Below are 20,774 nucleotides of genomic sequence, written 5' to 3'. Positions count from 1 at the left end.
CAGTAAGGAATCCAGGTACTCCTAAATCCCAATTCTTCCATAAAGAGTCCAAATTTTGCAAAAGAGATGGAAACAGCTGAACTCAGCCTCAGGGCACGGGGTGGTGGGGAATACAGGGGTCAGATGGGAGTGGCCTTCTCCGAGTGGGCGGAGCGCGTGGGTGGGAGCAGTGCCCTCTGGGAAGAACCCGGAGGTGTGTGTGCGCGCGCGTGCGCGCGCGCGTCTGTCTAGGGGGAGTTAATGATTTACCAGAGGCTCATTTCACAACTTACCAAGGGTCAGCTTCCCTTGGGCATGTACAAGTTCGGTCCTCTGGGCTCCTCACCCCTTGCCAGCTTCCACCCGGGAGGTCCCCCAGGCAGCCCGCAGCATGATCTCCATCACCGAATGGCAGAGTGAGTGCGAGGGGCTGGTGCTGTCGAGGGGGCTGGCTGGACCGGCTAGGGTGGGTCAAGATGCAGCCCCTCCCAGCCGGGATCTTTCTCTGGGGAACCTGCAAGGCGACCTCTGGAGCTAGTGGCTGGGAGCTGCCCTGTTGGCATCCTTCAGGCAGCACGGCCAGGGCCGGGTGTGGCTCCCTGCCTTCCAGGGGTTGGGGGGTTGCCCAGGGCCCCCAGGTAGCCAGAGGCTGGTGCCTGGAGGAACTGGCAAGTTCACCACTCAGGCTGGTCCCTTCCCCATTCAGGATTCTTAAACATGGGATACTACAAGGGTGGACCTAGAAGGCCTCTGCCTATTGAGACATCTTTCCCCCACAAACTCTTAGGGTAGCCTGTGGCCCTGGCTCCTTCTTATCAGAAACTAAACTCAAATCCCCTCCCCAAATCACTCTGTCCTCACTCCTAAATATCTTTCCCCTTTATTCAGGGAAGAGGGCAGGGAGGTAGTCCCAAGGTCCAGGAGAAGTGGTGAAAACTGTGGCTCTATAAGATTCATTTGGGTGAGTTACTTAAAGCCAGTGTCTTATCTGTGAACTGGAGATAATATTCATTCATTCACTGAACAAATTTGTCTCCTTTATGTACCAAGCACTGTTTTGGGCACAGGGTATGCAACAGTGAATGGAACAGACATAGTCCCTGCTTATGTTCCAGGATGAGGAAACAGGTAATTAGTAGATGAAGTCAGTATGTAGTATGTCAGATGGTGATACCTCCCTCTGGACAAAAATAAAACAGGGTAAAGAGGCTTGGGAGTGCAGGGTAGGAGGGGTGACTGTTTTGTATAGAGTGGTCACTAAGCTTACCTGGGAAGGTACTTTTATACAGAGACCCATAGGAAGTGAGGGAGCAAAGCCACGCAGCTGTCTGGGGCCGGGGGGGAAAATGTTCTAGGAAGAGGGGACCGCCAGTGCAAAGGCCCTGAGGCATTAGCATATTTTGGTGTGTTTGACAAACAAGGAGGCTGGTGTGGGTGGAACAAAGTGAGGAGAGGGGAGAGCAATAGGAGGATAGTCAGGGAGGTCACTCAGAGGCCAGGCTGTGTAAGAATTTTGGTTTTATCTCCATAAGATGGGAAACTATTAGAAGGTTTTGTGCAGAGGCGTGATATGATCTGCTTATATTTTTAAAAGATCACTCTGGGTGCTGGATTGAGAATAGACAGACTGTGGAGGGGTGGGGTCAGCAACAGAGAGACCAGTTTTGAGGCAAGAGATGGTGAAGGAGACCAGTTCCGAGGTAAGAGGTGGTGAAGGAGACCAGTTCCGAGGTAAGAGGTGATGGAGGAAACCAGTTCTGAGGTGAGAGATGGCGGAGACCAGTTCTGAGGTGAGAGGCAGTGGAGACCAGTTCAGAGGTGAGAGGTGATGGAGGAGACCAGTTCTGAGGTGAGAGACAGTGGAGGAGACCAGGGTGGTAGCAGCAAACTGGTGGGGAGTAGTCAGTGCTGGATCTGCGCTGAGGAAATTGCTGAAAGGATTTGCTGATGGACTGGATGTGGGTTGTGAGAGAAAGAATTCAAGAATGCCTCCAATATTTTCAGCCTGAGCAATTAGAAGGGTTGAGTAGTGGGGAAGGCAGGATTTGGGTTTTAGACATGTCGAGTTCCATGTCAAGTAGGTAGTCAGGTATATTAGTCTGCAACGGAGAGAAATTTGGGAGTTGCCAGCGTAGGGATGGTATGTAAAACCATGAGATCGCCTGGGCACAGTTTCTCAGCCTCCCCACTACTGACATTTGGGGGGGAGGGGGATCTGTCCTGTCCATTGTAGGATTTTAGCAGCATCCCTGGCCTCTACCCACTAGATGGCAGTAGCACACTCTCACTCCCACTTGTGACCATCAAAACGTCTTCTTATGTTACCAAATGTCCCCAGGGGAACAAAATTGCCAACCTACCCATCAGCCCCACCCTCCACCCCAAGTTGAGAAACACTGACTTAGGGGAAAAAATAGAAGAGGGCTGAGGCCTGAGCCCAGGGGCAAGCCAACATTAAATCAAAACGGGCTAAGTTCTATGAAGAATGTGCTAAGTAAGTCCTACGAAGAGAAAAAATATGAGGGAACCAGATTAAGTCGGGAACAGATAGTGGACCAGGTTTCCCTGAGAAACCGACATTTGTGTTGAGACCTGAAGGAGTGTGTGTTGGGCAGATAGCAAGTGGGGAGAAACCGCATGTACAAAGGCCCCGACGCAGGAAGGCTCGTCATGGAAACAATGATGTGTTTGGAGTATGGCAGGCAAGGGCAGAAGATGAAGTTGGACAAGCAAGCCTAGGCCCCTTGGCTTACAGGGCCTGTAAGCCAAGGCATGGGTGGGAGGACTCTGTTGCATTCTAAGCCAGTGGGAAGCCATGACGGATTGTACGCTGTGCTAATATGTTTTCCAAGGCCCCTGACTGCTGTGTGGAGAAGGGATAAGAGGGTGGCAGGAATGAAGCAGGAGACTGACTGGGGGATGTCGCAGGAGTCCAGGAAAGAGATAATGGTGGCTTAGAATTAAGTGGTAAGGGTGGAGAGAAATGGACAGCTTTCAAGATACATTTAGGAGGAAGAAGCAATAAAACTTAGCTGTGGATTGAATGGAGGAGGGATGGTAGGAACAGTGAGGGAGACTCAGTGATGGCTCTTGGGCTTCTGCCTCGAGCTGCTGAGTGGGTGGTGATGACATTTCATTCATTTGGGGAAAAGTGTGCCAGGTGCAGCTTTAAGGAAGGAAAATCAATAGCTCAGTTTGGACCTGTTGAGTTCAAGATGCCTTGGAGAGAGAAAACCATGCAGATATGCCAAGTAAGCAGCTGGATAGGAGTTTGGAAGCTCAAAGGAGGCATGGACGAGAAAGATAAATATCAACACTGTCAGCACACAAGAGATACTTAAAGATGTGTAAATTCGTGTGAAACTAGAATGAGAAGAGAAATGAGCTGGAGCTGAAGCCCTGAGCAATTCAAACCCCAAGAGAAGAGAAAGAAGTGGGAGCTGGTGAAGAAGCCTGGGAAAGAGTGGCCAGACAGCAGGAAAGAAATCAAGAATATGGTGTCACGGAACCCACCACAGGCTATTTCAAGAAGGGAGTGGCCAACTGCTGACAGATGAGGACCGACCCCTCTCCTTTGGATTTGGGAACGTGGACGTCATGGGAGGCCCAAGCAAGAGCCTCTCTGTAGAGGGGGTGGGGGCAGAAGTGGACCGGACAGGGTTGGTGAAAGGCACTTTTTCTAGAGCCAGTCTACTGGGTTCACACCCTGGTTCTGCCAGCTGTTGGCTGTGCACCCCTGGGCACAGGTTAAGACCGCTCAGTGTTTCCGTTCTGTTTGTGAAATGGGGCTAGAGCATACCTACCTCATAGGCAGTTATGAAAATTAAACGAGTTAATACACATAAAGTGCTTGGACTGCCTGGCACCATGTGTTCATTAGTGTTAACGATTATTACTATTAATCACTGTTGTTAATTTTGAAAAGAGAAACAAGGCTCTTTCTCTTCCCCTTTGCCTCCTTCCTCTTCCTGAACAATTCAGTCTTAAAGCCATGAGGTAGCAGGGGGGCGGTGCCCAGGGCGGGTGTCAGGGCCCTCGCCGGGCTGGTGGGTTCACACTGGGGTTTGCCTGGTGCCAGGCCAGGGGAGGGGGGCATCCTGGAAGGGTTGGGGTGGAAACTGGAGAGTAACTTTATGGTGGAGGGGCCTGCAGACTCCGCCTTGATGAAGTACTTAAAGAAGCATCATTCAGTAACAGGTCAAATTGGAGCTGTGCATCACCTAATAGATGCAGTGAGAAGAACACAGCATCACCTCTTGTTGATATCTCTGCATAACCTGAACCTAGTCACGAGGAAACATCAGACAAACCCAAACAGAGGGACAGCTACAGGATAACTGGCCCAAATCTTCATAAGTGTCAAGGTCATGTCAAGGAGAGACTGAGGAACTGTTTCAGACAAAACAGCCTGAAGAGACATGGCAACCACATGCCACATGTGATTCTGAATTGGATCTTCTTGCCGTGAATGATATGACTGGGACAACTGATGAAACCTGAATGGGGTCTGAGGGTTGGATGGTAGTAATGTATCAGTGTTAATCTCCTGACTTTGACGTTGTGTCCTGGCTGTATAGGAGAATAAAGGAAACCACAGCCAAGTATTCAGGGGCGATGAGGTAGCCGGTGGCAACTGCTTTCAAATGGTTCAGGAAAAAAATTCTTTGTACTGTACTTGCAACTTTTATGTCCATTTGATATTGATTTTTTAAAAAGTGGGAGAGAGACTTCCCTGGCGGTGGTTAAGAATCTGCCTGCTGGGCTTCCCTGGTGGCACAGTGGTTAAGAATCCACCTGCCAATGCAAGAGACGCGGGTTTGAGCCATGTTCGGAGAAGATCCTACATGCCGCAGAGCAACTAAGCCCGTGTGCCACAACTACTGAGCCTGCACTCTAGAGCCTGAAAGCCACAACTACTGAACCTGTGTGCCACAACTACTGAAGCCCGTACGCCTAGAGCCCTGCTCTGCAACAAGAGAAGCCACCACAATGAGAAGCCCGCACACCGCAACGAAGAGTAGCCCCTGCTTGCCACAACTAGAGAAAGCCCGTGAGCAGCAATGAAGACCCAACACAGCCAAATAAATTTAAAAAAAAAAAGAAGAGAGAGAGAGGGAGAGAGAAAGTGAATGGTGTCTGAGGCTCCCTTGCACAGCCTCAGACCAGAGGGACCCATCCGCCTGCTCCAGGGGATATTGCGTTCCTTGGAGCTGTAGCTGCTTCTGGAAGCAAGAAAGACATTGAACCCGGCTTCAGTTAGTGCTGCAGGGCGGGATCTAAACAGGACTTTGGAGCAGCCATCAGCCCAGTTGTTCTCTGTGGTCTGGGGAGGCCCCCACTTCTCACCAGGTGGCGCCCTGGAGAGCCAGGCCTCTCTGGAGAGTTCCGTCAGTCTCCCAGCTGTTCTCTGCCCCAGAGCCTGGAGACTGGGTGACCTCCAGCAAGGGGTGCGCTGCCCCAACTGTCTGCATCCTGGGGATGCAGGCACTGCTGTCACTCCTGGTGATGTGTCCCATCCCCCACCCTCTCTGCCATGCTTTCTGCCCCAAGAAGAACTTCAGGAGTAGCCCCTGGCTGGTAATTTGACTGAAATCCCTCAGCTACTCCACAGGTGAGAGGCAGAGCAAGGTCTGAGGCTTGTGTGTGAAAAACACAGTTTCTGACCCTTTTCTGTGGGGTACTGTGTAGTTTCTCCGCTGAACGCTGGAAGCACTAATTGTGGCCCATAAAGAAGGCTGCCTCCATTGCAGAAAAATTGTGGAAATGCACCAGCCCTTGAAGGGCAGTGTGGAACAAGTCGGAAAAGTAATAACCATACAAGCCAGCAAATCATTGTTGCAGAAAAAAGTATAATATAGAAGACATGAAATATGAATTTGAGAAATGTATGATTTCTACAAAATGAGTAAGAGGCTGTACTTAAGTGTTTACAGCATGGGCATGTGGATATTCTAACAAAACAAAATGAAAACCCAATAAAATGCCCATGTTATGTTTCCACACAAAAATATCTACTAAGGGAGATAGACCGGAAGGGTGTATTGTCAGAACTGACCTATTTTTATGGTGAGTGTAAGCTAATAAGAGATTTTTATAACGGGCATAAAAACTTAAAATACCTTTGTCATTCAGATTAAAGAAATATGGTTGTGGTCTTCCTCCACAGTACCCTGGCCCGTGTAAAATTATCATGACAAGATAGATGTACTTCTAGATCCTCAACTCACTGTCTCTGAGGGTAGAAAAATCATGCAACATGGAAAGACAGAACACAAACTTCATAATGACCAAGGGGGTTGTACTCTACCCAGTGTCTTGGGTTCTAAGAGATTTAATTCAGGCAGGCATTCTAGGACATGGAAACAGGAAACAAACTTAAATAGATTACGGAGATTTGTCAGAAACAGGAGGAATTGCCATTAGTAGCAGTTGGATTCTGGGCAGCGGGGGTGGGAGGGGGGATATGCTGAGAGAAATGATGTTGTACTCATTCCTAGCAAACCCAGCTCTGCCAAAATGGAGACCCAGTTAGACTGGCATTTTTCTAGAATATGAGTTGAATGAGGTTTCAATCCATAATTTGAACAATAAATCTCATCTCTGTATTTTTAAAGATCTTTTAAAGTCCTTTGGCCTTATTTCTATACTGGAACTGATCCTAATCCTCTTAAGGTCTGTATGGTAACAGATTAGGAAAGATTAACTACCTACCTGAAAGATGATTGTGTTTCATTTTCTTTCAGTTGTAAATATAACTTAGCCAGTAAACCTAATCTTAGGAATAAACCTAACTAAGGAGGCAAAAGGCTTGTACCCTGGAAACTACAAAATGTTGCTGAAAGAAATTTTAAAAGACACAAATAGGTAGAAAGACCCATATTCATGGATTGGAAGACTTAATATTGTTAAGATGTCAATACTACAGAAGGCAGTCTACAGATTCAATGCAATAATCTATCAAAATCCCAATGGCATTTTTTGCAGAAATAGAAAAATCCATCCTAAAATTCACATGGAATCTCAAGGGATCTTGAATAGCCAAAGCAATCTTGAAAAAGAAGAACAAAGTTGGAGGTTTCAAACTTCCTGATTTCAAAACTTATTACAAACCTACAGTAATCAAAACAGTGTGGAACTGGCATAAAGACAGACATAGAGACCAATGGAATATAAAAGATAGCCCAGAAATAAACCCTGGCATATATGGCCACATGGTTTTCAACATGGGTGCCAAGACCATTCAATGGAGAAAGGACAGTCTTTTCAACAAATGATGTTGGGAAAACTGGATATTCACAGGCAAAAGAATGAAATCGGACCCATACCTTACACCATATGTAAAAATTAACTCAAAGTTCATTTTAGCTCTAAGTAAGAACTAAAACAAACTCTTAGAAGAAAACATAGGAGAAAAGCTTCATGATGCTGAATTTGACCATTATTTCTTGGGTGTGATACCAAAAGCACAGGCAACTAAAGAAAAAAATAGATACACTGGACTATATGAAGATTTAAAACTTCTGTGCATCAAAGGACACAATCAACAGAGTGAAAAGGCAACCTACAGAATAGGAGAAAATATTGGCAAATCTTGTATCTGATAAGGGGTTACTATACAGAATATACAAAGAACTCCTACAACTGAACAACAAAAAACCCCAAACAACCTGTTTTAAAAATGGGCAAAGGACTTGAATAGACACTTCTCCAAAGAAGATATACAAATGACCAACAAGCACATGAAAGATACACAACACCACTAATCATCAAGGAAATGCAAATCAAAACCTCAGTGAGATACCACCTCCCACCCCTTAGGATGGATGCTATCAAAAACAAAACAAAGCGAAAAAACAGAAAGTAACAAGTGTTGGTGAGGAGGTAGAGAAGTTGGAACCCCTTGTACACCACTACCGAGAATGTAAAATGGTGTAACTTCTGTGGGAAGCAGTATGGTGGTTTCTCAAAAACTTCAAAATAGAGCTACCACATGGCCCAGCAATTCCACTTCTGGGTATATACCCAAAAGAAGTGAAAGTAGAGTCTCGGAGAGATATTTGTTCACCCGTGCTCACAGTAGCATTATTTACAATAGCCAAAAGGTGGAAGCAACCCACGTCCATCCACAGATGACTAGGTAAACAAAATGTAGTATATGCATACAATGGAATATTATTCAGCCTTAAAAAGGAAGGAAATTCTGACACATGCTACAACATGGATAAACCTTGAAGACATTATGCTGAGTGAAATAAGGCAGTCACACAGAGACACGTACTGTATGATTCCAATCATATGAGGTACCTAGACTGGTCAGAACCATAGAAAGTAGAATGGTGGTTGCCAGAGAGAGCGGGGAACGAGGAGTTGTTTAGAGGTTACAGAGTTTCAGTTTTGCAAGATGAAAAGAGTTCTGGATGTGGGTGGTGGTGATAGAACAACAAGGTGAATGTACTTAGTACCACTGAACTGTATACCTAAAAATGGTTAAGATGATAAATTTTACTTGTATTTTATTGTAATTTAAGATAAAATTTTCAACTTGATTCAATTTAAAAATGAAGCAACACAATGAACTGTCATTTGTTGACTACCAGAGCGGCACAGATAAAGTAAAATTAACAATTCTGTGTGATGGAGGGGGTTTAAGAGAAAGGGAGTTTCATATCCTAAATAGCCTATCTGTGCTGGGCTCCCTGGCTCTGAGCCAACTCCTGTAGTTCAAAGAATGAGGAGACACAAAGCAAAAGACACGCTGCTGCTGGGACCCACCTGTGGCTGAAGTTAGGGTTCCGAGGGGTGTGTGGCAGGGCAGCCACGGTGCTGGCTGTGGTGTAGACTCCGAGGTGATGAGCACATTTCTGGTCAATGACTTCTCTTTCCCAGTCAAGTGTGAGAGGTCGTCATCGGAAGGCTGGGAAGCGGGGCGGTTTAGAGAAGGAAGGAAACACTGTAAAGAGCTGTTCAGGAGGGCAAGCCTCCTGAAATAGGGCAGGCCAGCTGGGCAGTTGTGAGTTTTCAGTGGTACCCTTTGGCCCTGGTGTGAGTTGGGCATCAAGCGGCTCCCAAAAGCAAGAGGCCAGGAACAGAGTAGGCAGAGGGTTGTGTTCAGCCAGAGACCCAAACCCGATAATGATCTAGGTGACGTGGCATTTGAAGACAAGAGGAAACTGAAAATAGAAAGTGGTGAGAGTATCACTAGCTACCTCATAGAGATGTTGTGAGGACAGGACGCCAGAGTATATAGAACTGACCAGCAGTTTCCAGGTGCTAAACATAGATTCGTGCCCATCCTTCCCTTCCCCTCCTGTCATTCCCTGAGAGCACAGAAGCCAAGATTCCTGGATGGCAATGGAGCCATGCCATCCCCCGCCCCCCAGAGGGAACCTGTCCAGCGGCAATGGGGGGAAGTTTCAGCATCCCAAGCTGCTCCCCAAAGCCCATCCCACCACAGCCTCCTTGCCCGTTGCAGAGATTGGTGTGGGCACCACCGGCTTCGGCATCTTCTTCATCCTCTTTGGAATGTTCCTGTACTTTGATTCGGTGCTCCTGGCCTTCGGAAACGTGAGTCCCCAAGCCCTGTGAACCTACCTGAGGTCTCCGTTGCCAGGAGGGTCAGCCCTGAGTTTATTCAGATCGAGCCCATCCAGGCGCTGGGCACCACCAAGCGCAGGCAGGCAAGGGGTGGCTGGGGATGGATGGGGAGGCCTATGGGGCACAGAGAATCTAAGGACCTGGATTCTCATGCCAAGCTCTGGGCAAGGCCCTGAGGGTACCAAGATGAATCAGACGCCCCGTGAGAATCCCACCACCTAGGGACAGGAATGTCACATCAACATACACGACTGGGGAGGAAGACAGGGGCAGTGGTAAAGTCACTGTAAGATAAACGCATCTAATATGAAACAAGGTGCTTGGAGAAAAGAGAGCGCGCCCTGTGGGAGAAGGATGAAAAACAATCTAGAAAAATAAGTGAGTGTGGGGAGGATAAAGCACTTCCAGGTGGATGGAACAAGAGAAGAGGTATGGAGAAGGGGAGGGAAAGCATGGAACGTGCTGGAAGAAAGCCAGAGAGTTAAGTTTGACAGGAGGCCAGGCACTCTTAAGGGATCGTTGGGGGGCAAGCTGAAGGTGGTGACAGGGCCATAGAGTGGAGGGCCTGGAGAATGCTGCCACAGGCTGGAGCCCTGACACTGCCCTGTGGCTCTGGGTGTGGCTGCCTAACCTATTCAGGCTTCAGCCTTCACCTTTGTAAAATGGAGAGAATCTCACTATCTTTCCCATCTTACTTAGGAGGTGTGATGAGAAATGATATCATATAAGTGCTTGGGATCCAAGAAATTGGGTCGAATTGGGTGACAAGCTAGAGACCTTCAAAGGTCTCCTGGTCCACCCTGCCTCTGGGCACTTCTGTTCCTAAGCAGTTCAAATTACTCACCCTCTCCAATATTATCCCTCCTTGAAGAGTTAGCAAGTCCTGCCGCATGCCTGATGCGCAGCTCCAGGCCTGGCCCCTGACTCCCGAGGGAGCAGAGGGAGCCAGGGTGTTTGTTCTCACACCCACCCCCTCCCTCTCCCACAGCTGCTGTTCCTGACTGGCCTCTCCCTCATCATCGGCCTGAGGAAGACGTTTTCCTTCTTCTTCCAGAGGCACAAGCTCAAGGGGACCAGCTTCTTCCTGGGGGGCGTGGTCATCGTGCTCCTGCGCTGGCCCCTCCTGGGCATGTTCCTGGAAACCTATGGCTTCTTTAACCTCTTCAAGTGAGTGCAGGTCCCCTTCCCCTGGATGGGCCCACCAGGGCCTCTGAACGGCTGAGGTCAGGTTTGGGCAGCATGACCAGCAGTGCATACAGAAGCTGGACTTTATCCTGCAAGAGACGGGAGCCTCGGAAGGGTTGAAAATGGGGAGGAGCATCAGGTGGACACCAACCGTAGGCCGAAGGATAAGTTGGAAGAATCAGCCCATCCATCAGTAAACATGGAGTACCTGCTGTGTCCCCATCACTGTGCCTGTCACCAGGGAGGAGACACAGGACCTGCCCCCAAGTCTGGCCATCCAGATAGGGAGGAAGGACAGTGAACTAAAATCTACTAAGCCCCTCACATGCACCAGACATGCTCACAAGCATCCTCTCATTTTGTCATCTCCACAACCCATCGTAGGATTGTCCTCTACTTGCAAATCAGGAAACCAATGCTCGGAGCCCTGCCCGAGCTCTCACAAGTAGTATGCAAAGGATCTGAACTTGACCGAGGTGTCTCTGGCTTCGGCCCGTCCAGTGTCAGCCTGGGCCTGGTGAAAGACACGGTGGAACTCAGCAAAGGTGTGTGGCCTCCATCAGGGCCAGGGAGGTGTCCCAGAGGAAGCAGGACCTGAGACAGGCCTTGAGGGGTGGGTAGGGTCTCAGAGAAGACTGAAGGGTCCTTAAGGAGAAGAAAGAAAAGGATACTGAGGAAGACCACCTCTGGGGCACTGTGGAGAGAACAGGGGTGGGATGGGGATGATGTGGGCTAGAAGAATCATGGCTTATGGACTCATGGGAAGGAGCTGTGGACCAGGAACCTGAGGCTAATCGGAACCATCAGCTTACTCAGTGTAGCCTTGAAAACACCTGATCGGCCCGATGCCCTAGACTTCAGAGACATCATGTAGTGTGGTTGCAGGAAATGAAATTCTCTCACATGTGTTCTGCCACCCATTATTTTTCAACGATGTCATTATTCAAACAGTCATTCATTCAAATAGTCAGATATATAAAAAGTACCTACTACGTGCCAAATACAGGGCTAGGTGTGGGGATATGGCACTAAACGAGGAGAAACTTCCTGCGGAACTTGCAATTTAGCGAAGAAGACTAACTCTGACAATAGTTACCATTTATTGAGGACTTGGAAGTGTGAGTGGGGCCACTACAGACTCAGCAGTTCGAACCAAAAGTAAACCTTGAGAAAGACACCTTGCAGCAGCATGGAAGGGGCAAAAAAAAAAAAAAAAAACTCAGAGCTATAAGAGACCTCAGAGACCCAAGCGAACCTCAGGGACCTGAGGCCCAGGGAAAGGAAGTAGCTCAGCCAGAACTCAGATTTCTGCTCCCCTTCCCACACCAACCTCCATGCCTCCAAGCCCTTTGAGGGATCACCCGTCCATGCCAGGGTGTGTGTGGTAAGAATGGGGCGCCGAGGCGTGGGGGAGAATAGTGAGCGCAGCCTCCAATAGCGATCCATGCCTGGAGCCCAGGAAAAATAATAATAAAAATAAACATTTCCCAAGCATTTCTCTGTGTAAGGCCCTATGATGCAGATACGATTATTATTAACCCCATTTTACAGCTGGAAATAGATTCAGAGAAGTGAAGAAATTTGCCTAAGTTTATACAGTGCCAGTGAGTGGTAGAGCCAAGATTTGAACCCAGGGAGTCTGACCTCAGGGCCTTCATTCTTAACTACTCCACTTGGCTGCCTCTCAAAAAAACAGGGGTGCAGAAGCACGCCCACCCCCAGTGCCCAGGAGCCCATTCTCTTGGGAGCCAAAGCTGGAGCCTTAGGGGGGACCTCAGCCTCGCTGCCCTCATCCTCCCCTCTGGGGCCATCACTGACCACTCCCTCCTCCTCTCTGCTCCTAGGGGCTTTTTCTCTGTCGCCTTTGACTTCTTGGGCAATACCTCCAACATCCCCTTCCTGAGCGTGGTAAGTGGATTATGCGTGTGGCTTGGTGGCGGTGCCTTGGGGTGGGGGAAGCACATGGACTTAGTAGAACAGCAGCCCCAGGCGCAGTGGACACTTCCCCATCTCCCCTCAAAGCCCCTTCCCCAGGTGGGCCAGCCTCAGCTCCTCTTCCCCTCCCTCTACCTTCTCCATTTGACAATAGCAGATGAGATGACGGGTGTGAGCAGTTGTGCCAAAGGTGTGGGTGTAGAGAACGGTGTTTGTCAGTAGCTCCCTATTACCGCCAAAGAAACGGAGCCTTAGGGAGTCTAGGTGACCCAGCCAGAACGTGCCAGACTTCCGGAGAGAGGGCTGAGTCTGGGCCCCAGGCAGAGAGAGGATGTGTGACAGCCAGTGACAACAGGAAAATCAGGTGGCAGATTCTGTCCTCTCCTTGAGGCAGGCATGGGGCAGTGGTCCCTAGCCCCTGCCCCTCCCTTTCTCTGAAGCACCGGACAGAATACAAGCTCTCTGAGAAGCTCAGAGAGGCTCTAAGCCAGCACCTTGACATGCCCGCCCCCTGGACACACCCCCGCTGTCCCCTCTCCATATCTGCGCCTGGCACTGCTCCCAGCTCTCAAGGCCAGCTTCGTAATAACCTAGATATTGAGTCTGCTCTGCGCTCTTTGTCTGGAGTAATGATTCTTGGCTCCCACAGCTGTTCCGGAGGCTTCAAGGCACCAGCTCAATGGTCTGAACAGCAGAGATAAGCTGCTTGAACTTGAATCATTGGTTCAGGGGGCTGGAAAGGAAATGGGGGCCACCCCCTCAGGCCCCCACCCCACACTGACTCATCTCCCCATCATACCCGGACCTCTCCAAGTCCAGAAGGAAGGATGGAGCCGAGTGACTGACCTCAAATCCCCAAGTCAATGCAAGACGCTGTCAGGACCATTGGGAGCAGAGATCCAGGTCCTGTGGAGGTTGAACGGGGATCACACCCCACCCTGTATTTATCAGAGGAAAAGCAAAGATTAAATCCCCAAGCTGTAAATGTGCCTGAGACTCAAAGTCAGTGTCTGTAGCCCATTAAGTCCATTCTCTGACTCAGGGCAGGCCCACACACATGGCAAGAAGCAGGCCTGCTCTCATGACCTATCATTCTTACCCCCGTGTCTACTAGTCCTAATGAGTGAGATAATATGTTTGCAAGCCCCTGTTAGCAGGAGGTATTAAACAAGTAATGGGTATTAATCCCCATCATGGTGGGAAGTGCTTCTCAGCCATTAATTAGGTGGATGTCTGCACAGCTCACCCACCAGGTAGCCTCTGTGCTGAGGTAGAGACATAGCCCCTACCTTCCAAGGGCCCCAGTCTCTGTCCTGGGAAGCACTTTATTCAAGGGTAAAGCGCATCCTTGCAGGCCCAAGAAAGAGACAGGAGTCCCCTGCAATGCGTACATTTAATAAGTCTCTGTGAGGGCCCCTGTGTCTGTACGGAGCAAAGGAGCGGGTGCTGAGGGTGCAAAGGGAAGGAGACCTGCCCCACTTCAAAGCGAGGCTCACAACAATTCCAAAACCGTGTGATCGAGGTGCCACAGGACATGACGGTGGGGCTCCAGGAGCAGCACCTCCGGACACACTGCAGCTGGAAGGCACTCCTCCGAGTTCCCTTAGTGCTTCCCAGGTACGCCCACCTTCTAGAGCTGCAAAGCTGCTGCTTTCTTAGCCAGCTGCTCACATACCTGTCTCGCCCATCGGACCTCGGCATGTTCATCTCCAAACCCTGTGCTGAGCCCGTGCTCAGGAATTGCTTGGGGAAAGAAGGGAGGAAGGAAGGAAGAAAAAAAGAGACAATCCCCCCACCCAGTCCCAGATCCCAGCCCAGGAGCCGCCTTCTGGTCTAAGACCCCAACTGAGCTGCCAGAGCCGGGAGCACACGGGGAGCAAGGAGCCCCCGGGGCAGACTGTGCCACCTCCTCCCCCTTCCCCCCCTGCATCCTACTCACTTGTCTGGAGGGGGAACACTGCCCGCTGACACTCCGCCCCCCCCCCAAACAGTCCATTTCCATGTTGTTTGGGGCAGAATGGCTCTTGGAGTGGGTCGGGGAGAAGCGGTGAGTAGGCTGGAAAGAACTAGCGGCAATCAGAAAGCCAGCCTTGGAAGGCTTCTGGAGGGGCAGGACAAGGCTGATTTCAGTCATGAGAACCAGGAGGCGGGAGTCAGCCGTCATCGGCTCGGAGCGCCGTGCTCTCTGAGGGGGTCTGAGGAGGAGGGAGGGGGAGGCAGAGGTGGGCCTATGCCTGGAGACGTCACCGTGGGCTTTATAAAAGGGACGTGACCAGGGAGCTGGTGACAGCGAGCCCAGGAGCCCATCTCCCCTCCCTCCAGGTGTTCACTCAGCCAAGCAGTGTCATCACCTCGGAGACCCCTCAGGACGGAGCCAAGGCAAGGTAGGTGCGCTGCAGCGCCCACACAGGGGAAGGCTCTGGCCGGACTCAGGGAGGCTCCCAAGCTGGGAGCAGGAATTCAGTTCCAGGTCTGACAGAGGTGTCCCAGGCAGGCCAAGGGGGTGCCGATCTTCCCTGATTACTCGGCCGGCCAGATTTATTCTGGGATGTCTGGGTAAATGATGTTAACTTGCACTTTATGAAACCAGGACCTTGGGGATTCTTTTCTGTAGAAAGAATGAATACAGTGAATGAACTCTCTGGCTGGAGTGAGAGGCTACAGAAGCTCTTGGAGGGAGCTGGGGAACTCCTGGGGCTCACAGGCTCAACAGGACTCCTCTGGGCAGTTCCCTGATGTGTGGATGGCAAACACAGACCTAAACAAAGAGCCCCCGGGTACCCTGCCAGCCCTGGCACTGAGAGATGGGATCACCGCAGAAGGGAGCTGCCCCACCCCAAAAGCTTTCCAACCAAGCCTGGAATTCCTGTTACTCTCTAGGTACAAAACCCCTGGGACAGGGAGACCACAAAAATGCCCACTGCAGGACAGCTCGTGGCCCCTTGGAAGCTGATGGTTCTTTTCCAAACAACTCAATTCTACCACATGTGTTAAAAGCCCCTGTGCTGGGCAGTGAACCAAGAGTTGGGGGAGGGGTGTAGGTGTGCACTGGGGACAGGTAGTGGGGGAAACCCAAAGTTCTCATGGTAAGTGCTACCTATGATGGGATGGGGAGGGTGCAATACAGGTGAGAGGAGCATGAAGAAGGAACACTACCTTCTAACCCCACAGCCTGCCCTCTGCCTCCTTCCCCACTCACCGTCCTGCTTCTGAAGAGCAGCCTGAATGCTCCATGTGAAACACTAATCTACACACATTCCCCTCTGGCTCACACCGCCTGGGGATAAAGCCCCTGGTGGCCCCTTCCCCAGCCTCATCACTCACTCTCTCTCCAGCAAAGTTTCACCCTCCTGGCAGGCTGGAGGGCCTGCACTTCCCTCCACACCCAGCTCCAGCTCCCTTGCTGGGACTGCCTTCAGTGCGCAGAAACTCAGCTCAGGTGCCACCCCCTGCAGAAAGCCTGCCTGGACCCTCCACATCAGGCTCCCATGGGCTCTGACACACCCCCGGGCCTCGCCACCCACCCTGTGCTCACGTGCCTCCAGCCTCTCATTTACCATGTTATTCTGAGATGATTCTGATTACGACTCAACTTCTTGTGCTAGATCCCAGGGGAGGGCCTGGGGGAAGCAACCCTGCGTCTTAGCACACCTGTGCACCCATAGCGCCAACCAGGTGCTGCGATCAGGAATGATTTCTGAACTGACCTGGACCCCGTGCATCCATGGTCTGAAGCCATGAAAGAAATGGTTTTACACGTTCTCTCTAGTGGACTGATCCTCTCTCTACTCCATGCCCTGCCCCAGGCCTTAAGGCAGGTGCAGAAAGCCATGGTCTGGGTTTCAGGGTGTCACAGAGTCAAAGTCTGCAAGGATAAGTGACCATCTGAGGGGACAGTCGGTGGCCAGTCTGACTCAACGCTCTTATTTTATACACGGAGCAATGACGTCTAGAGATGGGAGGTGACTTGCTCTTGTCTCACAGGGAGGGAGGGTGGAGCTGTGGCTATAGATCTGAGTCCTCCTAATCCCACTCTTACTCTACCCCATGCCTGCGTCCCGGTGGAGCAGGGAGAGGAAAGGGGAGTGGGGGCCACAACAGAGGGTTGGATGGGGCTGAGCCACCGTTAGGAGCTGACGGGCACAAATGATAGTCCCCCCCGCCCTGCCCCCTTACCGCTCGACCACAGAGGGAGGCTCGAGCCTTTAGATCTGGCACCCACTGCCTTCTGCTCAGCCTGCAGTGCTGCCTGGCTCTCCACCAATTTGTCTTTAATCATGTTTGGACAGTCTCAAAATGCCTGGTGACTTTTTCAAAGAGAAATCAGACTTGGGAGCTGGAAGAGCTGGGGGGGCGGTGGTGGGGATGAGAGGGGAAAGGGGATGAAGAGGGGGTCAGAGCACACAGCTCCCACCTCAACAGCCAAAATCATGAAGTCGATTATATTCATATCCTCTCAGAGACCACGGGGAATAGAATATGGAGACAGTTGACCTGATAAATCAGGGAAAGTTTTTTTCTCTTTCCTGAATTACAGGCAATAAGACAATTTAATGACGGTTTTCAAGGCTATGAAGGGTTATGAGAGCAAGCAAGATGATTGCCTCTTTCTTCATTTTTCTTGAAAAAGGAAAGGAATTAAGTTCCCATTGCAGCAGGAGGGAACTGGGCCAGGTTCAGGAAGGCACATTCTAGTGGGGAGAGTGGAGCACAGAAAGCTGTCATTTATGCAGAGCCCAGCACGGAGGGAAGAAGAGCCTGCTCCCAGGCTCCAGAGAGCAGGTGGGGACCTCAGCGTCCTCCATTCAGTGGAACTCCTTGCCCCACTTCACTTCACCTTTCCCTGCTCACTGCCACACTGCATCTCCTTCCTTGTTTCTCCAACATTCCTCTCAAGCAAACCTGAGGTTCAGAATCCCGGCCATTTTCCAACCCAAGCAGTCCTGCCCCTTCCACTGATACGGATGCTTCCTCCCTCCCTCCCTCCCTTCTTTCCTTCTCTCCTTCCTTCCTAACCTTACTGGCCTCACCTGCAGGAAGCCCTCCCTATGATTCTCACCCAGCATGAGTTCAGCTTGGACGATACGGTGCAAGTGGTCTCAGTCCCATTTCTGTGCTGTGTCTGTTCAGCCTCATCCCTCCACTGAGGGCCTCCAAGGGCAGGGGCTGTCTCCTTCCTTCCAAGGGCCCCACTTCATGCTGGGATCTGCCCCATCACCCAGCCCAGAGGGCGTGCCTAACCTAGCCCCTCCGCCCTCTCTCTGTCTTGGTCTCAGGACACTTCCGGGACCACGATGAACTCGCTGGTTTCTTGGCAGTTGACGATTTTCCTCTGTGCCGTCTCCTTCAGGGAGACATTAGAAAAGGCGACGCCCATGGAGAACCCTAGAGCCACAGGTATGTGTTGTCTGGGAAGAAGGGTGGGAGGGAGCAAGTGAGTTGTTGCAAAATGAGAGTTACCATATTCTTCAGATGTGGCTAGTCTCGTGACGTGAATTTAAAGCTGCGTTTAATGGAAACCTAAGACTGATACATGCAACACGTTTAGGGGCCTCGCTAACCTTGCAAGCAGGAATGTCTTGCCACTGTTACGGACATCAGGAGGCTCACCCAGGTTCAGGTGCTTGTTAACCACCGAGCTCCTGCATGGTTTTCTCTGCTCTCCGCCAACCACCTCTCTGTGCAGATCTGCTAGGAAGGAATTTACTATGCAAGTTTGTCTTACCAGTGACCTCAATTCCTTTATGGGAAATTTGAAAAAAAAAAAAATAGCCTACACAAAAGGACAGATCCTTAATATCTGTCAACATTATGAGTTCATTGTGAAACTGATGAGCTGGAGAAACTGAGGCCCAAAGAGGTAAAGAAACGTTCCCGAAGTCACTCAATCCAATGCTGCAGAAACCCAGCAGGCACTGAGCTCCCAAAGAGTGCCCTCTACAGGGCATGAGCTAGGATGGTGCTCATCCCCAAGTCAGGAGGGGGGTTTAACACTGCTGGGTGGTCAGCTTGGCCTCTGGGGACCTCAGTTCCTCTAGCTCTGGAACTTGCAGCATTCTCTCTATACACAAGATATCACTGTGCCCATAAGCTATCCCAAAGCAAAGAGAACATGGCCCTGGGTGTCCCTTGCCAAGTGTGTCTTCTCTCCTGGGATCGGGTGTTCTTTCTGGGTGAGGCAGGATCCCCCAGAGTATAACATCATCACTGCCCTGGGGACATTGAGCTCTTAGCTCTTTCTGGCAAAAGCTTAGGTGATGCTAAAAACAATAGCCTAAGCAGTGATCCTCCTGCTGGGATGGTGGCTGTAGCTAGAAAGGAAGTCATTGTCTCTTCCATCTCAGCCAGGCCCAGGGCCCTCCTAGGAAGATTATAACTAACTCTGGACCATGCCCGCTTTTCTCCAGAGTATGCCAGGGCACTGAAGAGCAGGGCTCAAAGCCAACTACCCTCCACCCAACACACACCCACTCACACCCCAGACCTCATTTCCACTGATCTCCTGCCACAATTTGCTGGGGTCATTGTCTCCTGAGAGCTAGTTGCACTACTTTACTGCTAAAAGGTATAGTGCACTTAATGAGCCTCGCATGTGGAGTGCCTTCCAAATTAGCCTCATTAACCCTCAGTGTGAAGGGGAAAGATTATACCTGGAGTGGGGGAGGTGAGCTGGTTGAGGTGACCCAGATAATTTCCCTTCTTTGTTGAAGCCCTTATATAGCCTTTTAGGGGTCACACTTGTTGGGGGTGTGGAGGCACAATGGTCTTAGCTTCACTTGCTTCATTTCTGTAACTACGAGCCTTTCATTAGCTTTTATATATTTAACAAGCATTTTTGAGGCCCTAGTATGTGCAAGGCACTGTTTTCAAGACTCTGAGAGACTCAGAGATGAATGAACATGGCCCCAATCGCCCTAGGAGCTCAGTCTAGTGGGAGCCAGCACAGGCGGGCCAGCCAGAGGGCCACGAAGAGGAGCAAAGCTGGGTGTCCAGCAAATACTTGAGTTTTCTTTATTTCCAAGCTCTACCCTGCTTGCTTCCTAAAAAAAAAAAAGTAATCAATATAAAAGACATTCAAGACAATTCTGTAAAACATGTGAAATCAAAGCTATATTGAAGGAAGGAGGAGCAAATGGCCTAAGCACCCAAGCTAAGATGCTGCTGAGCTTGGAGCTCTGAGCTTCCTAGGGGGTCAAGGAACAAAAGGGAAGCAGAGGATGGGGATGTGAGTAGGTGTTCCAAAGCCGTCTTTCCCGGGCCCCGGCCTCACGTCAGCTTCTCCCTGTGGCTCTGTCCTAGGCCCGCGGCTCAGACCTCCGGCGCTCCTGGCCTCCGGGGCGCAGAGCCCGCGGTGCGCGGAGAGGAAGCCCGCCGCTGCCGGGCCGAGCCCTCGGGGGGCCTCGCTGTGCCCTCCACCCGAGAGCTCCGCTGGGCCCCAGCTGCCGGGCCTGTGCGCCCCCCGCAGTCGCCTGATCCCCGCCCCGCGCGGCGCGGTGCTGGTGCAGCGGGAGAAGGACCTGTCCGCCTACAACTGGAACTCCTTCGGTCTACGTTACGGAAGGCGACACACTGCGCCGCCCGGCAGCCGCGGCCAAGGCGCCGGGCGGGGCTGAGCGCGGAGGTGCGGCCTTAGACCTTCCAAATCGGGGCCGGGGCTGGGGGCGGGGCAGTGGGAGGGGCCTGCAGTTTTTTTCCTGAAGCAATAAAGGAAATGCTGCCGTCTCACCTGCTTGTGATCCGTGGCTAATTTTTGCAAGCGGCGCGGATGAGATTGTTCCCCTTCTCTCTCAGTTGGATCTTCAGCTGGTTTTAAGAAGGCTTTAGTGTTATCAAGGTCAATGATTTTAAAACTAGAGGTAAAGCACCAAGTTGTTTTTTCCCCCAATTCGGGGCAGATGGGTACTTTTACACACACACACACACACACACACACACACACACTGAATCTCTATAAGACTTTTAAAAATAACTAAAAAGAAGCTCAAATTGGATGCTGCTTGGGTGGTGTTACTGCAATATCAAATAGCTATAAAAATTTCTGAAGATGTTCTCTTAATTCCTAGACCTATGTCACTGCAGAT

General features: G+C 50.6%; 1 protein-coding gene across 5 annotated transcripts; it reads left to right on the top strand.

Moving 5' to 3' along the window:
• The first annotated feature begins 206 nt into the window (after positions 1-206).
• GOLT1A (golgi transport 1A) lies at positions 207-20,341 on the top strand. 5 transcript variants are annotated; one of them, XM_027082701.1, is made up of 6 exons: positions 207-395; positions 9,452-9,543; positions 10,562-10,740; positions 12,603-12,666; positions 17,970-18,090; positions 19,993-20,341. In XM_027082701.1, exons 1-6 carry the CDS (start codon positions 371-373, stop codon positions 20,304-20,306), a joined length of 795 nt encoding a protein of 264 aa, XP_026938502.1. In that variant the 5' UTR covers positions 207-370; the 3' UTR covers positions 20,307-20,341. The 5 variants fall into 5 exon arrangements, with proteins under 5 accessions (XP_026938502.1, XP_026938505.1, XP_026938504.1 ...); XM_027082704.1 differs by lacking the exon at positions 9,452-9,543 and having other exon boundaries at positions 10,628-10,740; XM_027082706.1 differs by lacking the exons at positions 17,970-18,090; positions 19,993-20,341 and adding an exon at positions 13,343-13,682 and having other exon boundaries at positions 213-395.
• The last annotated feature ends 433 nt before the right edge of the window (positions 20,342-20,774 follow it).

This window comes from Aethalodelphis obliquidens, unplaced genomic scaffold (assembly GCF_003676395.1).
Source record: "Aethalodelphis obliquidens isolate GAN/ISIS:26980383/991018 unplaced genomic scaffold, ASM367639v1 scaffold48, whole genome shotgun sequence".
Classification (NCBI taxonomy): Eukaryota; Metazoa; Chordata; class Mammalia; order Artiodactyla; family Delphinidae; genus Aethalodelphis; species Aethalodelphis obliquidens.
The sequence above is the reverse complement of the archived record's forward strand: the minus strand, read 5'-3'. Positions and strand labels throughout refer to the sequence as shown.